Source organism: Malaclemys terrapin, chromosome 6 (genome assembly GCF_027887155.1).
Source record: "Malaclemys terrapin pileata isolate rMalTer1 chromosome 6, rMalTer1.hap1, whole genome shotgun sequence".
In the NCBI taxonomy this organism is placed as follows: Eukaryota; Metazoa; Chordata; order Testudines; family Emydidae; genus Malaclemys; species Malaclemys terrapin.
In genome coordinates this window covers 119,009,323-119,035,946 of record NC_071510.1, presented here as the reverse complement: position 1 = coordinate 119,035,946, position 26,624 = coordinate 119,009,323, and the positions used below count along the sequence as shown (strand labels likewise).

The window sequence follows — 26,624 nt, the reverse complement described above, 5'->3', positions numbered from 1 at the left end:
TCAGGTAAATCTGCTAATTCTTTAGTAATAGGACTTCCATCATTTATGCTTTGCTCCTCAATTTCTTCTGTACTGAGACAACCGCTATTGCCTAAAGCCAGGTCTATGTTGTTCTATTTCAGATATTTTCCCATCAAATTTGCCTTTTGCTGAAAACTAGATTGCAGCTGAGCTTTTCATTTCCTATACTGAGCTCCTTAAGGCTTCTTTGGGGGCATTTTTTATTTTCTACGGGTGAAAACAGCCAGTATTAGGCAAAGCAAAAGACTATATTCTGCAGTATTATAAAGTCATCAAACATTACATGTTAAGCATGGGGAAGAAATAACAGTATTTCTTTTATATTGTCGCATAGAGAAGGGTTTGATAGATATCTCTGGCATCTCATTAAATATGTCCTTTATTAGTCGCTGTTTACACTTTTCAACTCTTAAAACACAAGTACACTTTCTCAATTACACAATAAAATAAGGTTCATAATATCGCAGTTGGGCTCTCACTTCACTTCAGTTCGTTCTTATACCTCACTGACTGATTGGCGACATCCCACCCCTTATATACCCGCGGAGGCATGGCTAACAACATTCTAGGAGGTTCAAGGAAAATATAGTTCTCAGAAAGACTGGAAGGTTCCACGAGATACTACAAAGGTCCAGAATATTCTAGGAGGTTAGTGAAAAATGAATCCACATATGGAATATCCGAAATATTTTACTTCAAACATTCTATTTTCCCTTTTGTCACTAACAACAAAAACAGCACCCCGAACCTGGCACCCCAGGCGGTTGCCTGCCCCTAAATCTAGCCCTGGATCTACTGGTCCATGACACATCCTATGAATAAAGAGGCTTATCTTAAATATTAATGGCAGTCTACACAACAGTATTTAATAATTATTTATAGGACAGCTCCTGCCCTAATTTGAGAGAGACACAGTGAAGTGGAATGACGCTGGTCATGAAGTTGGTGTTATGCCAGAGCCATCCAAGTGGCACAAAACAAGAAGGTGCGGGGGAGGCTAGAAGCATGTGATGTGCACATTGAAGACTGACGTCTTCTAATGCTATCCTAACTGCTATGTACGGATATTGCTCTGATGCATATATGGAAGAGACAGGGAGTAGAGGCACCCACATGCTCTTCTCCCCACAACAGCAGAGAGTAGAATTTATTCTTAGATATCTAATGATATACAACACAGCTCCTGCCTGGGTATTTTAAATTAGCCATTGCTGAGAATTTGGCTAGGCTGCTGAATGTGATTACTCAGTTGTTACATACTATTAGTTACAAATAGTAGTTTAACATGCAGAATGTTAGCTTGACTTAGTCTGTGCAACCTTAATTCAGCCCCCTTGTTCATATGCATTATAATGCAGTCTAATCACATGATTGCATGATATTTTTCCACAGGGCCACTGCCTCATTCTGTGCACAGGATGAACCTGCTCTGGGGAGGAATCAGCATTGTCTGTTTTCTACAGGATGCCTGTCTCACTTGTTGCAGAAGTTGGAAGATATGTAGTGAATGAGATACAGGTCTAAGGGAAGAGAAAGGATTGCCTCATTGTTAATGCAGTTGAATTCCTTGGAGAATTGGAGAGCTTGACTTGCAACCTTAAGAATGTTCTTTTAATATTAGGGTTACCATATTTTGTGCCTCCCAAAGGAGGACACTCCACGGGGGCCCGGCCCCGCCCCCATCCCCGCCCCAACTCCGCCCCCTCCCCAAAGTCTCCGCCCCCTCCCCTGCTTCCCGCGAACATTTGACTCGCGGGAAGCCTGAAGCAGGTAAGGGGGAGTGTGGGGGGAGGAGGCGCGGTCCAGGCTGTCCCCGGCCCTGGGGTGCCGGCCCCGGCCCGGCCTGGCACCGCCGGCCCGGCCCCCGAGTCCCCGGCCCGGCTGGCGCCCCCGATCCCCCCGCCGGAGCCCCCGGCCCGGCCGACCCGACCGGCCCCGGCCCCGCCAGAGGCCCCGGCCCGGCCGACCCGACCCGACCGGCCCCGCCAGAGGCCCCGACCCGGCCCCGCCGGAGGCCCCGGCCCGGCCGACCCGACCCGGCCCCGCCGGAGGCCCCGGCCCGGCCGACCCAGCCCAACCCGGCCCCGCCGGAGGCCCCGACCCGGCCCCGCCGGAGGCCCCGGCCCGGCCGACCCGACCCGACCTGGCCCCGCTGGAGGCCCTGGCCCCGCCGGAGGCCCCGGCCCGGCCGACCCAGCCCGACCGGACCCGGCCCCGCCGGAGGCCCCGGCCCGGCCGACCCGACCCAACCGGACCCGGCCCCGCTGGAGGCCCCGGCCCGGCCGACCCGACCCAACCGGCCCCGCCGGAGGCCCCGACCCGACCGGCCCCGCCGGAGGCCCCGACCCGACCGGCCCCGCCGGAGGCCCCGGCCCAGCCGACCCGACCCGACCCGGCCCCGCCGGAGGCCCCGACCCGACCCGGCCCCGCCGGAGGCCCCGACCCGACCGGCCCCGCCGGAGGCCCCGACCCGACCGGCCCCGCCGGAGGCCCCGGCCCAGCCGACCCGACCCGACCCGGCCCCGCCGGAGGCCCCGACCCGACCGGCCCCGCCGGAGGCCCCGGCCCAGCCGACCCGACCCGACCCGGCCCCGCCGGAGGCCCCGACCCGACCCGGCCCCGCCGGAGGCCCCGACCCGACCCGGCCCCGCCGGAGCCCCCGAGCGCCCAGCCCCGGAGCCCCCGGCCAGGCACCGCACCGCGGGCCCGGCCCGAGCCCCCGGCCCAATCCCCGAGCACCCGCACCGCCGGCCGGCATGTCCCGATTTTCCCGGACATGTCCGGCTTTTTGGGCTTTCCCCCCGGACGGGGATTTGGAGCCCAAAAAGCCGGACATGTCCGGGAAAATCCGGACGTATGGTAACCCTATTTAATATAGAAATTACAAACAAAACACGTAGGTTTTTTTAAAAAAAGGCAAAGTGAAAAAACAAATTCCATCATGTGACATCGTATCCATGTCCACATGCTTTGTCAGCAGGGCTGGAACCTTTAGATCCACAGATCTCTACCGCCTGAGCTAATGGAAGAACTGATAGGATGACAACCTACTATTGCTTCGTGGACCATCACCAGAGAGAGGTAAGACACACTTTGACAGCAGAGTAATGGTGACAGTCAGGAATCTCAGGCTCGATTTCAGGCTTTGGAGAGGAATGTGCTCTATTTGGTCAGTTCTGCATGTTCCCCCCAAGCTTGACCCCTTTTGCCCCTTCCCTATCCATCTTGTCTCTGTCCAAGTCTGCTCTCTTCCCCACCCCTGGCTCTTCAAACCAGGTCCAATCTCCTGGCTCAAATTGTCCTTGTCTCCTAGTTTGCCCCTTCAGGCTTCCAGTCCATGTCCCAGGCTCCCCGCAACTCTCAATCCAAGCCAGTCACCCCTGCCAGCTCCTCACCAGATCTTCCTCCTCTCTGCCTGCCACTCCCATTTCTCCACTACGCAATAGCTTGCAGTACCAGTCTTCCCCCAGAGCTCCCGTGCTAATCTCAGTCTCCCCGCTCCCAGGCTCCTTGTCCCAATTTCCCCCTACACTGTATCTTTTTTCCAGCCAGTCAAGTTCTTCCCCCACAACCTGGCTCCTTGTCAGCTCTCTCTTTCCTCCTTTTCCTGCCTCCCTTTTCCCCCATCCCACTTAGTTCCCAGTACCAGTCTAAAAAATAATGGTAGCTTAGGTACAAATGATCATGCAAAAAAGTCCAGACCAATAATATAGATACTTGGTGCTTTAAAAGGGTCAATTTCACAAATCTGAAAACAACTTTCAGCCAAATCACCTGGGTGGAAGAATTTCATCAGAAAAATGTGAATGATAATTGGGAATTATTTAACAGAACTTTACTAAATGCCTGCTGGTACGGCTCTTGTCCCCTCTGTATTCAGGTCAGGCAGATTCCTCCTCAGTGCTGCCTGGGCATCAGCAGGAGTGTCACTGACCACACAGGACAGACAGGTTCCCTGCACTCAGTTCTGGTATCCAGCCTCCCATCCCAAAGCAACTGGGGCAGCAATTACAAGGGAAGTCCAGCTTTGTCCCTGTAGCACTAGTCTGGTGCATGCTCAGTTGCTCTGTGGGGCTCATGCAAGTACAGTGCAGTCAGCACTAGAAGTGGTGAGAGAATGAAGCATGCTCAGTCACTCTGTGGGGACAGCGCATGTGCAGTCTGGTTAATACTAGGAGCCGGAGCATGCCCAGTGAGCATGGAATGTTTTGGACTGTTAAATTCTAAGATCTTGGAAGTCTCTACTGAGCGTGTGCAAATGGAGATTTTTCAAAGGTTTATACCTTAGCCAAATTCAGACAGATTTTCACAGGATCAGAGTGATGGCATGTCTATCCTACATTAGCACAAAAAAGGTTATCAGGAGCTAAAGAGCTCAATTAAGGTACTGGCCACACCTGGAGGATGTGCCAGCCCCAGTTACTGATGAATCCCATCTGGGGAAGGAGCTGGGGGCTAGCGTAAAGAGAGGAAGTTTGCAGTAAAAGGGTCTGCAGGAGAGAGAGGGAAGGAACTCTGCAGTCACCTTCTGGGATCAGAACGTGGAAAGAGCCCAGAGAGCCAGTTGAGGGCCCAGGGAGTGATGAAAGATCAAGCCTGAGGATGACAGAAGGGGGTTTAAATTTATACTTTTACACTGGGATTTACAGGAGGATTCCAGGGGAGAGCCCTGTGAGTCCTAGCCCTGCAAGAAGAGTGAGCTTACAGATGTATTAGAGAGGCCTGCTGATAGGTTCAGATAGAAGGAAGCCCAGGAAGTTAGCAGGGAGTGGGCCTAAATATAGACAGACCTCGCTTGCTAACTATAGGGTCCCTGGGCTAGAACCCAGAGGAGAGGGATGGTCTGAGTTCCCCTACTAGCTACTGGGGAAGGTGGTGGGAAAGCTTCCCAGAGAGAACAGGATAAGGATAGTAAAACTCTGAGAGAAGGGTGTGGACAATGGAGCCCAGAGTCAGAGACAGAAAATCGGACATAAGGACATTCTGCTAAACTGGAACGGATGGATTTAAACGCAATGGGGCTGGAAGGCTGAGTTGCAAGAGTAGCAGCAACTCAGGTCTGATCTACACTACAGACCTATAATTACATCACTCAAGGGGTGAAAAATCCACCCCCCTGAACGACGCAGTTATGCTGACCTAACCCTCTGTGAAGACAGTACTATGTTGGCGGGAGAGCGTCACCCGCTCACATAATTAATCCACCTCCCCGAGGGGTGGTAGCTATGCCAACAGGAGAGCTCTCTCCTGTCGGCATAGAGTGCCTTCATTAAAGCACTGCAGCAGCGCCAATGCCGCGTTTTAAGTGTAGACTTGCCCTCAGTCTTCTCTAGTGTCCTTTGTCAACTGTTGCTCCAGTCCTTTGGTGGTCTATCATGCCCGTCCCGGAGGAGGGGCTCTTGTGATGAGTCCACTCTTCCACGAACAGCAAAAGACACATCCTTGACACAAAGGCCACCCCACGGTTCAAAATATGGAGCTTCTCCAGAAAAGGTCACCAGAATTTTTAATGTCCTAAACAACATGCTTTCCCCTGTCCTCATTCTGGAAATTGCTGACCCATTTCAGTTAAAACTTTCCAAAATATTCAGCCTGAGGTGGACACCCAGAGAATTTCAGCCCCAATGGTTAAAGTTTGCCAAAGCAGTAAAACTGAAAATGGGGTCTTATAATGGAAATGTTAAGCAACCTTATTAACAGGCTTACTAGCCACACCTTTAATATAATTTCCCACTCATCAGCGTTTAATAGCACTGCGTAGAGCTATGTTCAGTCCTGATCTACAAGATATTCGGCTACTCTACTTTTAAGACTCTCATAATAATTACGGTACCTAACTATATACTCAGCTGACTCTTCAGCTCTAGTAACTTAATAGAGTCAAATCAAAAGGCATACTAACGATCACACACACAAAAAACAGTAAATGATGTGGAAATCTCCTTTCTACTGACTCACAGAATATGCATTTGAAGCTCTATCACTGCTACATTAATCTTTCGGAAGGAGGAACTAGTGATATTAATTTCTCAGGTACAGTATTGGTGAAGTAAGATAATAAACCAAGTCAGTTCTGATGGCTAAGACGACTGATTATATTGTTAATGAGCCTAGAAGGGGAAAAAGTAACCTGGGTACCATTAAACCAAAACCAGCACAGTTGACTGTAAGGCTGAGACAGACAGACAGACACTTCACTAAAACAGAACACATCAAAATAACAGCCTGCATTCCAGACTAGCCCCAGAACACACTAATATGATTTTATTCCTCAAGAAAATATGTTTCTGAAATTTTGACTGATTCATGGTGGTCAAAAGAACAAACCTCTAACTCCTGTATGTCATGCCTACAGCTTTCATTTCATATTTTGTTTACAGCAATTATGCCTTCAAGATACAAAAAAATCCCCAAAAAAGAATGCTTCAAAGCTGGTTTCTGAAACAATAGTAGTATAAAAGTGCATTAAAAACATGTCAGCAATTAACAAAGAAGCAAACAATTCAGCAGTGTCAAATGTTGTCTCCTGTCCTATACTTAGATTGTAAGCGAACTGGGGGCAGGGACTATCTTTTTGTTCTATGTTTGAACAGTACCTAGCACAATAGGGTCCTGGCCCATCACTAGGGCTCGATTTGCTATGGTAGTACAAACAAATAAATAATGATAATAATAAGTCGTCATTTCATAAGGGGACTGGTATCAGGAGATCTTGGTTCAGACTCATTAAGTAAATAACCTCTGGCTGATTTTCAGAGGTGCTGAGCACCCACAATTCCAGCTGAAGTTAAAGGGAAATGTGAATACTCGGTTCCTCTGGAAAACACCTGACTCTCATCATCAACATTTTTTCAAACAAATGGGGAAAATGAAACTTCTGTCTTTGTAAAGTGCTTTGAAATGCTTGACAAAATGTGCTATTTTCACACACAATAAAATTTCATTACATGACTGTTCAGCTTTAAAGTAGCTTCATCAAAAAAATAATCCATAAACTCTCAGTAAAAAACAGGAACTTTAAATTAAGATTTAATTAGAGAAATTATGACATTTCTGCCTCTATATTCTCACTGAGGCTTACAAATTAATGGGTAGAAAGAGTGGTCATGACAGAAAATACATCTCTTATCAAAATGATAATGAGCTACAAAATAGAGGCAGTTACTAGCCCAACCGTGTATGCTTTCTTACATTGTTCAACTATTCTTCAGCAAACAATCTCACAAAAAGCAACACGACTAAGTAAGCAGCATGAAATGCTCACAACAAAACCCCAAAACACATTACATTTACCAGGTTTTAAGGTTTCATAAATTCAAAATTTAGTTACAGTTTTAAGAAAGTTTTGCTAAGGTTCAAACATTTTAAAAGAGAATGCGGACCCAGTTTCAAACAAATCTGGTACGATTTATGGATTTGCACTGAAAATGAAAATAAAACCTGAACCTTTGCACACAACACCCAGAGAAAAGTCTGCAAATTTTGACTTGAGTTTTGCTCTGAATTCTCAAAGCGAAACAAGGGCTGTAGACCCAAGAGAACAGAACTTTGAAAATGTGTTTGCATGAAACCCTGAGAACTGAAACCTCAGAATTTCCCACAGCTCTGATTATGAGGCATTTCTTCAGAATCTGAGGAAGACTGACTCAGTGTTAAAATTTTAAACTGCAACATACACAACATATTTCCTGTTATTATTATTGGATAACAGTGTCACAGCCCCCCTCAGGTTTAGCCCAGCCCCCACAGTGGGGTGCGGGGCAGGGCAGAGGAGAGGTGTGTGTCTGGGTCAAATTTGAGGCCCAGTCTACACTGGGGAGAGGGATGGGGGAATCTATCTAAGTTACGCAACTTCAGCTACATGAATAACTTAGCTGAAGTCGACGTACTTAGATCGACTTACCGTGGTGTCTTCACTGCGGTGAGTCGACTGCTGCCCACTCCCCCGTCGACTCCGCCTGCGCCTCTTGCCAAGCTGGAGTACAGGAGTCGACAGGAGAGCGCTCGGGGGTCGATTTATCGCATCCAACTAGTGATGTGAGTGAGTGGCACTGCAAACCCCATGCACCAGAGACCAGGTCACAATGCCCAGAGCGAGGAGCCAAGCCCAGCCAGCCTGCAGGACAGGAGCCAGCTCAGTTGGGACATTCTGGCTTTCTCGTGGTTTCTTTGTTTCCCCCAATGTCTCGCAACTCCTCTGAGGTCACAACCCACAGTTTAGGGAACGTTAATTTAGAGAGCTATAAGAAGGTGTTCGTTAGTATTTGTACAGTGCTATGAAGACTTACAGAAGCATTTGCTAATGGGCAGCACAAATTCGTTGAAGAGGTAATTTTAAGTGTACTGTAGCAATTTGGAAACAAAATAACATTTAAAAATAAATACAGCTGCCTGTAGGAAAAAAATATCATAAAAGTTTTGTGACACTGCATCTCATTTGAAGATCTCAGTTAAATTAGGATTTCATGTTGCTGGGGGGTGGGGATGGGTGGGAGGGGATCAATTCACCAAAGATCCATCCCAGTTAGGGAACTCTGGATTTACCAGTTTACTCCATTTGTTACTACTGAAGTAAACTGGGTTCTGTACAAGCCCCAGGGGTCTGCCTGCATGGAGTCAGTTGCAGGAACAAGATCTATGTTTTTGATCACCTCTTCCATGCAGCTAAGACCACATTTATTTTAAATAAAAACCCTTTAGCAGTTAGAAGAGTTTCTGTGGTTTCCTGGGCTCTTTACCAGTCTGTATAATCACAGAGATTTATAAAACTGTGCTTACTAAAATTAATCTTAAAAATCAATAAATAAATAAATGTGGGTGTAATACCACAAAGGAAAATATGCCCATAAATGGATCACACAGTAATGACTGTTATAAGAACATTACAGGATATGCATCAGCACAGAGAAAAACAGGTCGACTCAAAATACATTAAATTATTCTCTTATTTTTTCAGACTTCAGCCAAGTGATGGAAGAAGCTTCCTGCTGAAATTGCTAAAATGCAATAAATACTTACAGTGAATAAGAGCTTCATTCAGGTTGTGTGACTGGTGCTAGACATTCACATTTTACAGCCTGATTTAGATAGTTCCCTTCTCTCCATTGATAAGTTTTTTTCTTCCCTATGAGAGCCTCTCAGCATTTGGGGAGTTGTGTGTTTGAGATTTAAGACATTTAATTAAACTAATTCAGTAATTAACACTGTACAAAACTAATCTATTTGGAAGCTAGTTCCACACCTTTCACACTGTGAGAATACACACCTAAAAACATTGAAAAGGATGTAAACTGGTGTCAGATGCACCAATGCATTCTTACACCTGATTTCCAGAGGAAAAGAAAAAGCGTGGCTTTATCTGTCCTTTTATTTTCTTCTGGCAGCCATGCACAGGTGAGTGGATCCTCAGGAACTGGCATCAGGAAGATCCTTTCACAAACTGTCCATCAAAACAGGGTTGGGCTTAACTTGCAATATTCAGATCTGGATTTTGAAATCCTCCTTTTCTTCCCCTCTTCCACAAAGTTCAGGGATGTTCAGAATTAGGAATGAAACAAGGGAATCAGAAAATGCTGCTTGCCCAGGGTCCTCGGTAAAGCAAATAACTGGAGGGGAATTTTCTTGAAACACAGGAATCCTGGGGGCTCAGGGTCATAGTCCTTGACCCACTTCTAGTCAGTATGTCATGGCTGCTAAAGTAGTATTGTAGTCTAGACAGGGACCTTGCCTGCACACCGATAGCTAAATTCTCTGGGTGAGGGCAGGAGATACCCAAACTCTCCTCTTCATTGCATCTGTCCATCTCTGTGAGGAACTTTTGGAGTGCAAGGGAAAACAAAAGCCCTGGAGTTCAATGTAAGCAATGCTACAGGAGTAGCAAAGGTGCATTTTGTTCGACTTTAGGCCTTATGCACAGAGGGAAGTACAGACCACTCATGGGGTGTGAAAGAAGGGGTAGAAAAGAGGACTGCACTGAGGAAAGGAACAGAGGAGAGTGGAAAAGGTTGGATGACCCCCAGGTCTGCCCTCTAACTCAATGCCAATGTGTTTCTTCAGCTGTTGATAGAGCAGCATGCAACTCCTTGAAAGTCATCCATTTTTGGCCCTCTTCCCAGATGCAGTGAGAAGCTGGTCACTCGAGCAGTTCACATGTACAGGACTATGGGCTCAGGCAGCGGCCCACAGGCCCAGGATTCTCTCTCCCTTCCCATAGTACTCATTTAAGGAACAAAAATATGTATGTCCTGGCCGCCAGGAGCCACCAAAGGATACCCCACCAAGCATCCTCTGCTGAAGAGGGATATAGAGGCATAAGATAAGGCAGCAAAGAAAATATTGAAAGAGAAAATATGGAAAGAAAAGAGAACAGAGGCAGAGAAAGGCAAGCATGTGAAAACTGGCAGGAAAAAGGACGGCAAATACTTGTTTTAAATAAAGGGTGATCGTATATATCACTCACATTATAAAGCCACCATTACACCCATGTTGGCAACCTCAGCAGTGAGGACAAGGATTAAATGGACATAGAAAGTGAATTATGCTCTCACCCCATGGCTTAACCTACACTGGCCATTTTAGGAAAATCTGCCACATTTACCTAAACAATGAGAGATCTGTTGACAGAGCATGTTTAAAGCCTTTAAAATAAATGAAGAAAGATGAGGCAAGGAAGTGATGGTGGTGGTGGGCATACTGTATCTTAATAGTTCAATAAACTCAATTCATGAGCAAAAAATTTGAATGTTAAGGAGATACTAAATCTATAGACACTGCATCCAAATATATACACCCATGGTGTGAGGGGCGGAAGGAAAAGTCTCCAGAGAAATGTTGGCTTCAGCAGTTTGCATATTTGCCATCGGTTTTCGTCCCAAAAGTTGCTTATTAGTCCCAAGAAACTTCACATACACACAAAGTCCTCCTGTTTTCTACATACAGATCTACATAATCTCCTATGAAGCTACAGAAATTTGTGACCAAAATTCTCTCTCTTGGGTTTTTACAAGCCTTTATCACTTTGATACCCTGGGGAAAAAGTCACATTCCTGCTAAGACAGGACAAACTTACCTGTGAGAAAAATTCTGTTTAACTACCTGAACACTTGCTTTCAGCTTTTCACATCACCTTTATGAATCAATGCATCACATAATCCCAAGAGATACTTTGCATGTCCGAGCCGAAAATCAGATAAAATTAGTGTAAACTTCTTCTACATTGTGATAGTTTTACAAGCTAGGAAACTAGAACAATCATCCCAGTCACTCTCCAGCACAGTTGGTCAAGGCCAATGAAATCTAGTCAGAATTTGGACCATGTTATATAGCTAATATAAAATAGATATTAATCTGGCTGAAAGACAGACCGGAGATGCCAAGTAAGGAAGTTGCATCCAGTTTGGGAAATAAAAACTCCCAATAAAGTCCCTTCAGTTGGAATATACGCTGCTTAAGTAAGGTTGCTGTTAAAGCATAAGACTGTTGACCTATCATTCTATTTCTTTTTCTTCCTTGGCAAACAGCATCCTTGAGGCAACCTGCCTGCCTACTTTCATGCTCAGTTGGAAAGAGGAAACACCAGAGAAGAACCAAGTTATCCTAGTGGCAGGAAAATCATTTGTACATATCACTAATCAAAGATTCTTGAAAGGAAGCTTGTAACCCTGTTTTAATTAGTCCTTTAGGAAATGAGTATATATCCTCAAATCTTGAAGAGCAAATTTAATCTGTAAACCAGTTCTGCTGAGGAGACAATTATTGTCCTAGTGGAGTAGGCAGTAAAACATGCATATTTCTATTCAGATAAACATCTAAATGATTTTTATTTTCTAAGAGTTATTTACCATAACAGTAACTCACCACTTCATGAATGGATCGATTGAAGCCATCATCCTCTGTAAGGATCAACAAAATTATAAGAGCCATGTAAACATGGTGTGAATTCCTTTCTTCAACATGATAGAGAATCTCAAGAATTGGCAAAACCTTGAGGAGAAAAATACGAATGCATTAGTTTAGCCTTTCAAACATCACAAACAACAAACACAGAAGATTTTAAACCCTCCTTGTGTCACCCTATCCTTTCATAATATCCCAGCATCCTTTCCCTCCTGAAACAGCCACGCCTAACTACTGATGTAAAATGCTCAAACACCTTCCATCTGCTTTTTATGTCTCTGTGAGAGTCATTAATAGTCTAAACATATTCTTTCTTGTAGTGAGACGCCGAATGTTAACTCCTAATAAATGGAATTCCTAGCCAAACCAGTTACTATAAGGCTCTGAAAATTCCATCTCCCATCTGACAGAAAAACTGTTTGGTGAACCAAATTTATACCAGTTCACGGCTAACTCAGTTGAAACACAGTTTGCCTGGCTATAATACTCAGGGTTCAGTCATCTTCCTCACAACATTTTACAAAGGTTTAGTCAACACAGAACTATGGTTTGAAATGGTTATGTCCCATCCATCATAGTTAGTGTTTGAGCTGCCCTATTCAGAATCATGGTAAAATCAGAAGAGGGCCAAAACTGGCACCTTAATCCAAACCTCTTTGAATTTCAAGGGGTGGAGGTGATCAAATTAGAATCCCCAGATCTGAAAACCAATCTGGGTTGGATCCAAAACCAGTAAAAACCTGTTTTTCCTATTCTAATTCATATACTGCCAGTGTTTCAGTGTTCCCATTCTTATGAGAGTTCAGCCCAAGGTCTTGCAACATTTCCACCAAGATGGCCAGCTTGAGCCAAAGTCCTGCAAGACAAGCTGACAAGATTTCATTGCCACAGAATTAGTACCTGAACTCTAGTCTTGATTTGTCCCCAAACTCCAGCCTAAACTTAATCCAGATGCAAATACTGTCTCTTCACCATCTCTTTGAATATTAGCTTTACACTGGCTCAGTAAAATTTCCCCTTCCCATTCTTTCTAAAATCACAAAATAATATAGTAAAGTGACTTCAGAAAATTCTTATTTCCAAGACTGAATGAGGCACAGAGAACTCTTCCCAAGAGATTATAGATGCTTAAAGACTTAGCTTGATGTTTTAAAAAACAAACCAAACGTAGCAGGATGAATCATGTGAAACCTTTTCTGGTGACCAGCCAGTACTCTGAATGCATCATATGCCTCTAAAATTACCAGAAATGTTCTGTTATAATCACCAAGTTCCAAAACAGTTTGTTTTGGCTAGACACATTAAAGACATTTTTACTGTTTTTTATAAAACCAGTGGGTTTGTCTTTATATGCTTCTGGCACATACCTTTTCTGGGGCACATTAACCAGGATCAAGATAACACCACAGGAAAGAATGAGACTTTTTAAAAACACTTTTTTTCCATCATTAGAACCAAACATCTTTCTCTACAAATTCAGAAGTTAGGGATTTCAAACAGCCACTTCTTTGCTGTTAAAAACAGTAAATTTTTCTACATCCTGCAACTGTAGGGATTGAGATTTTTTTCTCTAAACTATATGATCATTGAGACAAAGACCACTTTTTTTTTAATAACGTTTGAATTGCAGATAGCACAATATCAGTGCTAAAAATAAAAGATATTTATTTCTCCCATGCCTCAGTGGGAAGTGGCTTTCCCCATATCCTTGAGCAAACGGCTCTTCATTTTCATCTATCCCTATACACAATAAGCACCATTGTTATGGCTGTAATGGACACAACTCTCATCAGCATTAGATGCCACTACAATTCCTTCATTAGAAAGTCAGCATTTCTGTTAAGGAATGCGAGACACTCATCTCCCGGCTCCAATCAGACTCAATGTGTGCTCTCTCTCTCGGTTGCATTCCCAGGAACTCCTGCCTTGAAGCCAGGAGAACAAGTTTAGAGGACCAGTTCTCCTGGATGGTAGCACAGAACACTGCCATCTAGATCATCCCTACTTTGATATTTTTAAGCATAAGAAAAGCAGATAATGACTAAAGACATTTGTTTTTCTGACTTGAAGCCTACAACTCTTTAGTGTACTGGCTTGTTCTGTCTTTCACAAGTTTTTCAACTGAAAAAGAAAAAAAAATTCAAAACTGCCTCACACAGGCTTACTGCCTGAGCCCATAGCTCCAATTGCTTCCAACTAAAATACAGTAGAAACTCAGAGTTATGAACAGGTTGGAATGGAGGTTATTTGTAACTCTGAAATGTTCGGTACTCTGAACAAAACATTATGATGAAGTTTACAACTGAACATTGACTTAATACAGCTTTAAAACTTTACAATGCAGAAGAAAAATGCTGCTTTTAACCATCTTAATTTAAATGAAACAAGCACAGAAACAGTTTCTTTACCTTGTCAAAATTTTTTTTTAAACTTTCCCTTTATTCTTGTACTAGAATTTAACATTTAACACAGTACTGTGCTGTACAGTATTTGCGGGGGGTTTTTTTTTTTTGGTCTCTGCTGCCTGATTGTGTACTTCCGGTTCCAAATGAGGTGCATGGCTGACAGGTCAGTTCGTAACTCTGGTGTTTGTAACTCTGAGGTTCTACTGTATGTATATTGCACATAGCTTTGCATTGCATACGTTCAAAATCCAAATCCTTTCCTAGTGCTAGTACTGTTATAAGCTCCAATAGATGATAATTCTCTTTGCACCACATAAAGCAATATAAAACTACTGCAGTTTCATTTACAATTTCGCTTTGCAGGGAAAACAACAAAAAGCTTTTTGAAGTCTACCAAGTGAGGCAAATACTTAGTTTCTTGGACGGCTGCTGAGTGGAGAAAAGGGGGAACATCAGCTTTTTAGTCCTGTAGAATTTATTACAGTAAAATACTAATATTTATTATTAATCAAAATTTAATACATTGCCATGCAAGTTATAGGGCCTTATAATACTTGTCAAGCAGTCTTGTTAGTGCTGAATAACACTGTACCAAGCACATCTGGGACACATGTTGCTTCAGAACTGCCCAAGATACATATTATCTCCATCTGAAAGGATGTTAGTTCATAAACCATAGCTGGAGAAGTGTATTCATGTTCAAGAAGCACCCAAAGCACTAAAGATGCAGGGATAACTGAACTAAAAGCACCTTTATTGACACTGAGTGAAATACTGTATATCAGCTCAATCTGCAGTAATTTGGAAATAAACCAGACACCCCTGTTTCCACCCCACACTCCATTTATAACACAGCTTCTAAAATCAGATTTCATTATTTTCATTCAGATCATGTCACCTTCTCTTTGAAGCCCTCCACAGGTTCCCCAATTCACTGCAAACTTAACTTCCTTGTCCTCACCTTCAAGGCTTTTCATATCTGTGCCCCTCCGTACTTATATATCCTTATCTCTCAGCATTTTGCCCAAGCCTTCTCTGTGTGGGAATTAGGCCAGACTTAACACTCATTTGCTTCCCGTACAACTGTTATTGTGCCCTCTTCCATGCTGCCCTTTGCATATTGAACCTGAAATGATTCATAAGTGGAACCATCTAAACCTTGAGATTTCTGGTTCACCACAAATTTCGATATTTTGAAATTTCCTGTGAACCAGAAATTCTGAAACATTTGTGTTTCTGAAACACTGACACATGGCCTTTGCAAAACTAAATATAGCCCCCAGGACCCTGCCAGTTGCTACTGGTGCATCTGATGAGTATCACTGCTGCAATTGTGAAATTGACAAGAATCATATCAGTTTCAGTCAGCAGCTTCTAGGGCTCCCAGGGTTTGCAGTTCTGGGGCAGTCCAGCCATGCAGACTGCCTGGGACTAGGGATCCAGGATTCCACAGTCCCCATCCTGAGGCAGTCCACATGGCAGGGCTGCCCTGGAGACACAGAACCTAGACTCCCGGTGTCCCCAGCAGCCTACCAGGAAACAGGCAGGTTCTGACAAAAACCTGCATGTGATTAGATGAAAGTTCATGAACCCAAGATGTCTCCACAAAACACTTTGGGTTTGATGAATCAGTATCTTCCAAACTCTCTTCAAGGCCCAGTTCTGCTATAATGTTTATAAGAAATTAGCCAACTAATTTTGGCTAGGATCCAGGTATTAAATGGGGATTAATGTGATAATTAAAATAAATATTTTTGCCTCTCTCTTTTTTCCCCTTTATGTACTACATCTTGTGTTAGTTTGTAAGCACTTCAGGGAAGTGACCGTATTTATACATGTGCATCTGTGCGTGTGTGGACAGCACCGGGCACACAATGGGTAGTTCCGAAATATTATTAATATTATCATTAATAATAAAAATAATAATAATTGCTAAATCACTATATGCTCCAGGGCTTGATCACAGACAAAATATTTTAAGTGCAGTTGAAATCTCTTGCATTTAGGCATAACCAAAATTCTTACTTCCAGACTTCTCAATAAATTCATTCTCACATACTAGAGTTAATAAAAATACTTTTATATGAAATATTTTTAAATAATGGATTTATAAGCATAAATCTAAGATATTAACATGCTCCTTTCATTCAAAGATCTTGTCTTATACAACTCTACTGCATATGTGGTATTGATGTTCATTGAATAAACTCCTTTACTTCTACAAAACATGAAATAAACTGTGAAAACATGTAATAAACCATTTATTTTGCACCATGGGCCCGCCTTACATACATTTTGCCCACTAAATCATCTCTATTGGGCCTACTTCTTACATTTCTTGTCGCTGAGCAGTCTTCAATCAGCTGACATTTTTACAGAAAGAATTCACCATTAAAAATTACTTCTAATCCCCCCAAATATGGGCCAAATAAAAACAGACACTGAAAATTATAGATACTATAGTCGGTCCAGGGACAGAGACTATTTAACCAGGGGAGAAAAAGGTTTTATATACATCTTATCTACAGTACATGACAAAATATACGATTTCTGATCAATATGCTCATACCAAATTTTTGCCAATGAAAATTATAACAAATCATCATATTCTATAATAATACATCATCTCATCCATTCTTTAAATACAATCATTTCTGGGAGGAGAGAGGCAACTAATGAATAGTCCATAGCAACACTGCACAACCGTGCAGGACCCAAAGCAAAGAATTACTGTATCCATTAGAAACTACATTTTGCATACTTAATATTGATTTGCAATTACCCAACTAATATTTAGCCTTGAAAATGGGGTTAACAATCCACATCCTTGCAAAAAAAGAGTCAACATTTTTCATGAACACAAGTAATACACAGCTTGTTTTTATATCTGAAAAGCTGTTCCATGACACCACGTTGGGGCACTGGCTTTGCAAAGTGCCACCTACTGCAACACCAGCATCACTTCCTGAGAGCATTTCCCAGTGATCTCCTTTCCAAATACGAACTAGGTATGCCCCTTGCTAAATTTATGATAACTACATCATTTCATATAATTTATGACATTGGCCTACATCACTTCACACAATACTATGGATGCACAGAGATGATCTAGAAATTGTTATAATTAGATGAGTGATCTATTCTTGTGAGCAGATTGTTGTTATAAAAAGAACAGAGTCTTATTCTTACAAATAAAGTTTTTATATAAATAAAGCTAGCATTACCATACTGTGTTTTAATACAAGGTAAGCACAATTTACCACCTTGTAGCTGAATGATCATGACTTGGGAGAAAAAAAAAAAAAAGAGCCCTTAATAGATAAAAGCAGGCTCACACACAATTAAATTAGGAAATGAGTTCAGCTAAAATAGTTTAACACATACTGGACTAATTTAAAAATGTAACTAAAAAAGTTATGAGAGAGTAGAGACATATCAATCCAAAAAAATCAATCTCAAAAATAAGGAAATCACACTGGCAAGTCTGCCAATGAGGTTTCCTGGGCAAAGAAAGGGTATTAAAAAAGAGGGGGGGGACTACCAGATGTTTTGATGGGGCAAATAAAGTGTAATTTTTCTTTTAGAGTGATCACAATAACAAAGAAGATGGATCCAAAGTAGCATTAAATAAGGAGTAATAATATCATACAATCATAAAAGTGTAGGATTAAAAGGGACGTCAATAAGACATCTAGTCCAGTCCTCTGCACTCAAGGCAGAACTACAGTAATAACTAGAGCATCCCTCACAGGTGTCTGTCTAACCTGCTCTTAAAAACCTCCAATGATGGTGATAGAGTTTCACAACCGCCCCAGGCAATTTATTCCAGTGCTTTACTACCCTGACAGTGAGGAAGTTTTTCCTAATGTCCAACCCAAACCTCCCTTACAGCAATTTAAGCCCATTGCTTCTTGTCCTAACCAAAGAGGTTAACAAGAACAATTTTTCACCCTCCTCCTTGTAAAAAACCTTGTATGTTGTCATATTCCCCCCGCCTCCTCCCCCACCCCCCGCCTGTCTTCTCTTCTCCAGAAGAAACAACCCCACTTTTTTCAATCTTCCCTCATAGATCATGTTTTCTAGACCTTTAATCACTTTTGTTGCTCTCCTCTGGACTTTCTCCAATTTGTCCACATCTTTCCTGAAATGTGGCACCCAGAACTGGACACAATGCTCCAGTTTGAGGCCTTATCAATGCAAAGTAGAGCGGAAGAATTATTTCTCTTGTCTTGCTTACAACACTCCTGCTAATACATCCCAGAATGATTTTTGCTTTTTTTGCAACAGTGTTGCACTGTTGACTCATATAATCCCTAAGGAAATGTCCGAAGTCCACAATATACCAAATACAATAATTAAAAAACCAAAACAAAACAGCAAAAAGTAGCAAAAACCCCTAAACTTATGAATATTTCCCCACAGAGACAGAAAACTAGTACACTTAGTGCCTTACTGTCACATTGACAGCCTGGAAACTTAATGTTTCTATTGATCCACAGAACTAATCCACCAGAGTGACTCAGACCTGACCTAGACTGTTCATCTATGGGTGGTTAGAGAGGAGTTCAGTCTTCATTGGCAGTTCAGTAGCTGGCCTCCTTCCTGAATTTGCCAACAAGTGTGCCTATGAGTGCTAATTTTCATCATGTCCTTATCTGTCCACTAGGAATCAGACTGAGACCAAACACATTTCATACAGGTCCCAAACAGCCTTCAGATGCTAGCTAAAATCCAGTCTAGGTTGTTAGGCTCTCTTTTCTTTTACCAATCCCTGAGACATCCAATCCCATCTTTACAAGAATTTTTATAAAATAACATTTTCATAAAGGATTGCCAGCACGTCCGCACTATATAAAAAAAGTGCTATTCTGTAAACTGCCATACTACAGAATCACAGATCAGGTAGGGCTAGGGCTCCTGGAAAACAAAAATTTAATGTCATTAAAAAATTCAAGATTTGGGCATTTGTTTCAGCTTTGCATTGGAATGAGACAGACCTTTTGAAATTTTTCATTAAAAAACGAGAGCGAGCCACACACCTCCTCAACCCCACCTCCTTAGCCAATAGCCGAATCACGCAGAGAAGGGACTTGAATCTAGGTCTCTCCAACATCTCAGGTTAGTGTCCTAGTCACCAGGCTATTGGGTATTCTGGGGAAGGTCTCTTTTTAACCCTCACCCCAATCCTAGATCCAAGAAACCTCCCCAATAAAATATGTTTCCACAAAATATTTCAGTTTTGACACAGCATTTTCCTGACTAAAAAATGTTTTGTTGAAAAAAGTTCCAGACCAGTCCAAGTCATGACCTCAATTCAAAGCAGTGAGAAAGTTTTTGCTACCATAACATTGCTAACTAAACTTTGTCAGCCTCCCTCCCAGAACCTTTAGAATTGCCTGTTTTATTTCTGTACTCCATAGCAGGTCAACTTTCATTACATTAATAAGCAAAGTAGTTACACTCTGCAGTTTAAAACTTACTTAGCTTTGCAGTCTGAGTATAATTAACTGGAAATAATAAAACTGATCAAGTTTCTTGAGCATATCCTGAAGGTCAACAGATTTGGGCTACATCAAACCAACTGTGGTGTGTAAGGGGGAGAGGAGAAATTGTCCAATAAGGATCATTAGGCAGGAATAGTTTAAGAACCTGGAGTGAAGATCACAGCATTTTGCTCACTACTGATCCTTAACAGAGAGGGGGGGAAAGCAGCAGAAGAGGTCTGTTCCTCATATTTTAAATGTGGGGTGTGTGCATACACAAACAGGGCAGGGGAGGGAAGAGCAGAAGAGAAAAGATGGTGATCTTAGAAGAACAGCTGTTCTGGGTGAACACCACCTCTCATGCTCCTGTAGTTAGGACACCTGAACCAGGAGAGGGATAAAGCTAGTAAGTGGCTTCAGAAGATGCAATTTAAGCAGAAGTGGCTTTACCATGGTCAGATGAAGACTGAGAGGAGATGCTATCTCAGTTAAATAACAACTCAGCAACAGTTTGGAGGCCACTGTCGAAGCTGTGCTCCTTATTCTATGAAATACCATAAGAAGACTGGACAATTCATCACACTAATAGTCACAAATTTGTACCTGTTGACTCTCTAACACATTTAGATCTGTGCCGACTAATAGTTTCCTGGCTAATGAAAGTTTGGTACACAGTTTATTCCTAAGAATTCAAAGTTTTCCTTTTGATTTCTCCTCACATTATTCATTAAAAAATACCAACTAATGATATTTATATATAAAAAGAATGGAAGACCATCATGTCACTAAGGGCCAAATTTATATAGGCCTATAACAACATGTCCGATTATACGAGCACATGCAGAGCTGCATGTTGATACTGAATCTGTCTGTGCAAATGCAGGTTTCTGCACATGTAAGTTTGCAAATGCATTTTTGGAACCCTGTTAAAAATATCAGAGTCATAGAGCTTAAATTGCAAAGGGACCACCAGATCATGTAGCCAGACTTCCTGTATATCACAGGCCACTAAACACTTACGGTCCTAACTCTCCTCTCATCTTGGCCCACCCATACCACTCTTATTCTATCCAATCTCCCACCCTCCATTTTAAACATATTAAGTTTCCCTATCAATTTTGCCAACATTCCAGAGATTTATACTCTTATTAGTGCTAACTCTTAATCCAGTCACATGCTGAGCATAATATGAACATTACACAACCATACACAAACCTCCACAAATCAACCCCAATTGCCAAATATTAAGTATTAAATATGCAGTACGATACTTACAAGGTTTTCCATATCAGTGCGAGCCAACATATATGTCCGAACATTGCTGTTCTGATGCAGTAATATGTATAAAAGGAGAGTTGCTTGATCAGATTTCTGCTGTTCACACAAAGCTGTGTACAAACTGTTAAAATTAATCTGGAAAGCATGTGGACTTGGTGAAGGAAAAGCAGTGCTATCTGGAATAAAGAAACCAAAAACATATTTTTAAAAAAAAAGAAAAAAAATCACTTACCACCCAGGTTTCTGTTTGTTTTACAGACACTTTCATGTCTGACACGAGCACCCCAGAAAGAACTGGAGCTAAATACCTGCAGAAATAATCTTTAGTCAGTCTTGGTTCAACTTTTACTGGTTTCAATAAACCTTAGCCAAGTCTCATAAAATGTCAGTTGTTATGTCAAAGTTACAATTGTTCTCCCACACGAGAACTGGTGAGCCTTCCTTATACCCATATTAGTCTTTCTTGCTCCTCCCTCCAACTCACAGTCAGTCATGCCTGTAACAAAGCTGCCTTGTCACCCTTTATTCCCCTCCTTGGCCTGGTCTACACTATGGGGGGGTGGGAGGGGGAGGAATCGATCTAAGATACGCAACTTCAGCTATGAGAATAGCGTAGCTGAAGTCGATGCATCTTAGATCGACTTAGAATCACTTACTTCGCGTCCTCGCGGCTCGGGATCGACGGCCGCCGCTACCCCGTCGAATTTGCTTCCGCCTCTTGCCGAGCTGGAGTTCAGCAGTGGACGGGAGAGCAATCGGGGATCGATTTATCACGTCTACACTACACGTGAAAAATCGATCCCCGATAGATCGATTGCTACCCGTCGATCCGGCGGGTAGTGTAGACGTACCCCATGACTCTTAAGGTAAGAAAAGAAGGCATTTCATGAAATGCTGGCTAACGGTGCAGCTACAGGGCTTTCCTTGACAGCTAGAATTCCAAGGGAACGTGAAGGAGTAGGTTTGTTTCCAGTCCCAAAATGACCCAACTTCAGGGTTTAGTTTACAGTGCTCTAGGAGTATCATATCTGTATCTGCTGGTTAGTATTAGTCCTTCAAAGGGCTAGTCTACATTGAAAACTTACATTGGCTTAGCTACGCCTCTCAGACTTGTGAAAAATCCATACCCCTAAGAGACTTAGCTATGCCGACCTAACCCTCTGTGCAGACAGTGCTAGGTCAACAGAAGATTTCTCTCAATTTAGCTACTGCCTCTTAGGGAGGTAGATTAACTACAGCAATAGGAGAACCCCTCCCATTGCTGTGGTGAGTGTCTACACTGAAGAATTACAGTATTGCAGCTGTAGCATTTTAAGTGTAGACATACCCTAAGTAATCTATGTTCAATGGCCATAATATAGGCCTTGGTTAGACTAGAAAGAAAGGTGTATGTTATTTTAAATTAGATAAGTGATGTTTCAAATCACATTAGCTAAGCACAGTTTAACTCCTTGAAAATCGTGTCAAGTGGTTGTGGTGTGTATGGCATAACTTAGGGTGAAAGTAGAAATGGAACCAGAACAGAATATTATGAAAGTAACAGTAAAACGGGTTGAAAACTGGTTTCTATGTGTTTCTATGATGTTTGTGGAACTAATTATGTGACTTTTCAAGTGTATTTGAGACATAAGCAGCTCAGAAATGTCTATTTAAAATAAAAAACTTCTAAGTGGATACATGGAGAAAGATATTTCTTGCTATATGAGCTTCCAGAATGCTGCAATAAGTGAACTGGACATAGCTTTATTTTCAGAGAAGGTAAGCTGTCTGAAGCACCAGGAAAAATTAAAGCAGCCTTTCAAGATAACACTTGCTCTTCTGCACAGAGTAATTTTTAAGACAGAATGGAAAACCTATTGGTGGGAGGGGGGATTTGTTTATTTTTGTTGTGTGTATTTTTTTTTTAAATTGTGATTCTACAGGTTTCAGAGTAATTTCTCTAGAACACAATTGGTTTCATCCCCAATAAATTAGATAGGATATTTTCATAAAGTAAAAAGTTAATTCTCATATTATATTCAGACCCTATACATAGTTCAAGTTACAAGAAGGCTTCCATTATAATTCTTGTTAAGAACATAAGAACAGCCATATTGGGTCAGACAAAAGGTCCATCTAGCCCAGAATCCTATCTTCTGACAGTGGCCAATGCCAGGTGCCCCAGAGGGCATGAACAGAACAGGTAATCATCAAGTGATCCATCCCGTTGCCCATTCCCAGCTTCTGGCAAACAGAGGCTAGGGACACCACCCCTGCCCATCCTGGCTAATAGTTATTGATGGACCTATCCTCCATGAACTGATCTAGTTCTTTTTTGAACTCTTTTATAGTCTTGGCCTTCACAACATCCTCTGGCAAAGAGTTCCACAGCTTGACTGCGTGTTGTGTGAAGAAATACTTACTTTTGTTTGTTTTAAACCCGCTGCCTATTAATTTCACTTGGTGACCTCTAGTTCTTGTATTATGAGAAGGAGTAAATAACACTTCCTTATTTACTTTCTCCACACCACTCATGATTTTATAAACTTCTATCATATCCCCCCTTAGTCATCTCTTTTCCAAGCTGGAAAGTCCAAGCCTTATTAATCTCTCCTCATATGGAAGCCGTTCCATACTCCTAATAATTTTTGTTGCCCTTTTCTGAACCTTTTCCAATTCCAATATATCTTTTTTTGACATGGGGTGACCACATCTGCATGCAATATTCAGGATGTGGGCAGACCATGGATTTATAGAGACAATATGATATTTTCTGTCTTATTATCTATCTCTTTCTTAATGATTCCCAACATTCTGTTCGCTTTTTTAACTGCCGCTGCACATTGAGTGGATGTTTTCAGAGAACTATCCACAATGACTCGAAGATCTTTCTTGAGTGGTAACAGCTAATTTAGACCCCATCATTTTATATGTATATTTGGGAATATAGTTTTCCAATGTGCATTACTTTGCATTTATCAACATTAAATTTCATCTGCCATTTTGTTGCCCAATCACCCAGTTTTGTGAGATCCTTTTGCAGCTCTTCACAGTCTGCTTAGTACTTAACTATTTTGAGTAGTTTTGTATCATCTTCAAATTTTGACACCTCACTGTTTACCCCTTTTTCCAGATAATTTATGAATATGTTGAATAGGTGATCTGGAAAAAGGGGTAAACAGTGTTGTCATTCCCTTTTGTTTTCCCTGCCTCCCAGCTTTTCCACAGGAATAAATTTAATCTGAAGAATTGTATGGTTAACTATAGGAGGGGCAGAATTCGTTTGTTCTAATTGTACAATGCAGATACAATGTTTCCCAACACTTAAAAATGCGTCTAAATAAATTACACACACACACTACAAGTAGTCAGCATGTCATTTAAAACACCACCAATAACATTATGAAATGAGCCCAAGGACCCTCTGAGGACTAAGAGCTTTTCTGCAGAATGAAAGCAGCTCCAGGCCCAGCTGAGCTGATTAAAGTTTCCTACTTAAATAAGTGAACTAGTTTCAAGCTCATCCCTTCAATGCTTCAAGTGTCAGGAGTATAAAACTAAGTGTCAAACTAGCTCAGCTACAAACGAGTTTACATCTATGGATATAAAACTAAACAAGGAAGTATGGTCCAGGCAGCCCAGATCTCCCAATGCCCTATTTCGTTCCTAAGGCCAACAGGATCCTTCTGGCTACCTGACTTGCCCCCGGCTACGCACCCCCTCATCTTCCCATTGCTATTTCTATCTTGTGAAGTTCCAGAGCTATGCAGAAGAGAAAAGGTCTTAAAAACTTTGAAAGAAAGCAAACTCCGTTTTCCAAAACTGAATTGCACAGTACCTTTCAGTGTTTAACCCTTCCCCCCCCACCACCACCACAGTGTCTTAAGTTTCATGGGCTGAGACGTGCCAGCTCAGGAACTTCACAGGATCTGTGGAAGAGGAACTCCCTTTCTGTACATTTCCTAGGTTTACAGGACAGAACCTGTATTATAGCACACCTTGGTAAGTGCAATGGTTAAGAAGCCAGGATAACACAATGCCTCAGTTGCTTCATTTCACACTAGAAGATTAAGAAAAGGTACAAACCTTGTGTGTTCTTGAAGGACATAATAGCTTGTCTGTACGGGTTTGGTGTATCTGGAGCATCAGTCAAATTAGCTAGCACAAGCAGAAGCAGAAGGCTCTGATTAGCTAACGGCGATGACTGTTCTTGCTGTGGTGCTGGTTTACTTCCTACTCCACCTAACGTGAATACCGTCCACAGGCCAGCTAAAGGGAAGAATTGAAGAGAGTCCTCTTAGCGAATGTTATTAAATATTTATGGTGCGCTTTCAGGGCAGACCCATCTTTACAAATGAGTAAGATGTTTCTTTTGGTCTACCCTAAAGTACAGATACAATACAGAGAAGAACAATTCATCCTGAGAGAGACAAAGTGACAACACTGATCATTAATTTGATGGTGGAAGAATTCATGAAAGCACATTTCAAAGGAGTAGAGGGGAGAGCATTTGGCAGATGAGAACAGGGAGGCTGCTGGAAGTGTAAGAGGTAATAGTGCAGGAGGAGATGAAAGGTACAATCAGGAGAAAGAGGCAGGGCCATAATGGTGCAAGGCTCTGAAGGTAAAGAGATTAAACCTGATGTGCTAGAAGACACAAAGCCAGTGAGGGGATTCAAGGAGGGGATGCTGACACAGTTGGTGCACTGGGAGAGGAAGACAAATTTGTACAATATTTTTGTAATCAGATAATCTCCTTTAAAAATGCAAATTGATTCCGACATGCTACATTTCTTAATGTGCTTTTTTATTAAACCCAGAATGTTATAATAGATTCCAAGGCCAGAAGGATCACTGTGATCATCTAATCCAGGGATCAGCAACCTTTGGCACGCAGCCCGCCAGGGATAAGCCCCTTGGCGGGCCGGGCCGGTTTGTTTACCTGCCGCATCCGCAGGTTTGACCGATCGCGGCTCCCACTGGCTGCGGTTCACCGCTCCAGGCCAACGGGGGCTGCGGGAAGCGGCATGGGCCGAGGGATGTGCTGGCTGCCACTTCCTTCAGCCCCCGTTGGCCTGGAGCGGTGAACCGCAGCCAGTGGGAGCCGCGATCGGTCAAACCTGCGGATGCGGCAGGTAAACAAACCGGCCCGGCCTGCCAGGGTACTTACCCTGGCGAGCCGCGTGCCAAAGGTTGCTGATCCCTGATCTAATCTGACCTCCTATATAACAGAGGCCATAGAACTTCCCTAAAATAATTCCTAGTGCAGATCTTTTAGAAAAGCATCCAATCTTGATTTTAAAATGTTTAGTGATGGAGAATCTACCATGACCCTTGGTAAGTTGTTCCAATGGTTAATTACTCTCTGTTAAAATGTATGGCTTATTTCCTGTCTGAATTTGTCTAGCTTCAACTTTCAGTTAGTGGACTGTATTATACCCTTCCCTGCTAGACTGAAGAGCTCATTATTAAATATCTGTTCCCCATGTAGGTACTTATAGACTATAACCAAGTCACCCCTTAACCTTCTCTTTGTAAAGCTAAATAGATTGAGCTCTTTGAG

The 26,624-nt window shown here is 42.5% G+C and overlaps 1 protein-coding gene across 2 annotated transcripts in view; it reads right to left on the bottom strand.

Annotated features, from left to right (window-relative positions):
* DYM (dymeclin) overlaps positions 1-26,624 on the bottom strand; it is a 332,893-nt gene that overhangs the window by 159,481 nt on the left and 146,788 nt on the right. For both annotated transcript variants that reach the window (XM_054032077.1, XM_054032078.1), the window contains exons 10-12: positions 25,148-25,330; positions 21,080-21,258; positions 11,878-12,003 (exon numbers count right to left, since the gene is read on the bottom strand). In XM_054032077.1, the coding sequence (XP_053888052.1) occupies positions 11,878-12,003; positions 21,080-21,258; positions 25,148-25,330 (488 nt within the window). The remainder of the gene's footprint in view (positions 1-11,877; positions 12,004-21,079; positions 21,259-25,147; positions 25,331-26,624) is intronic.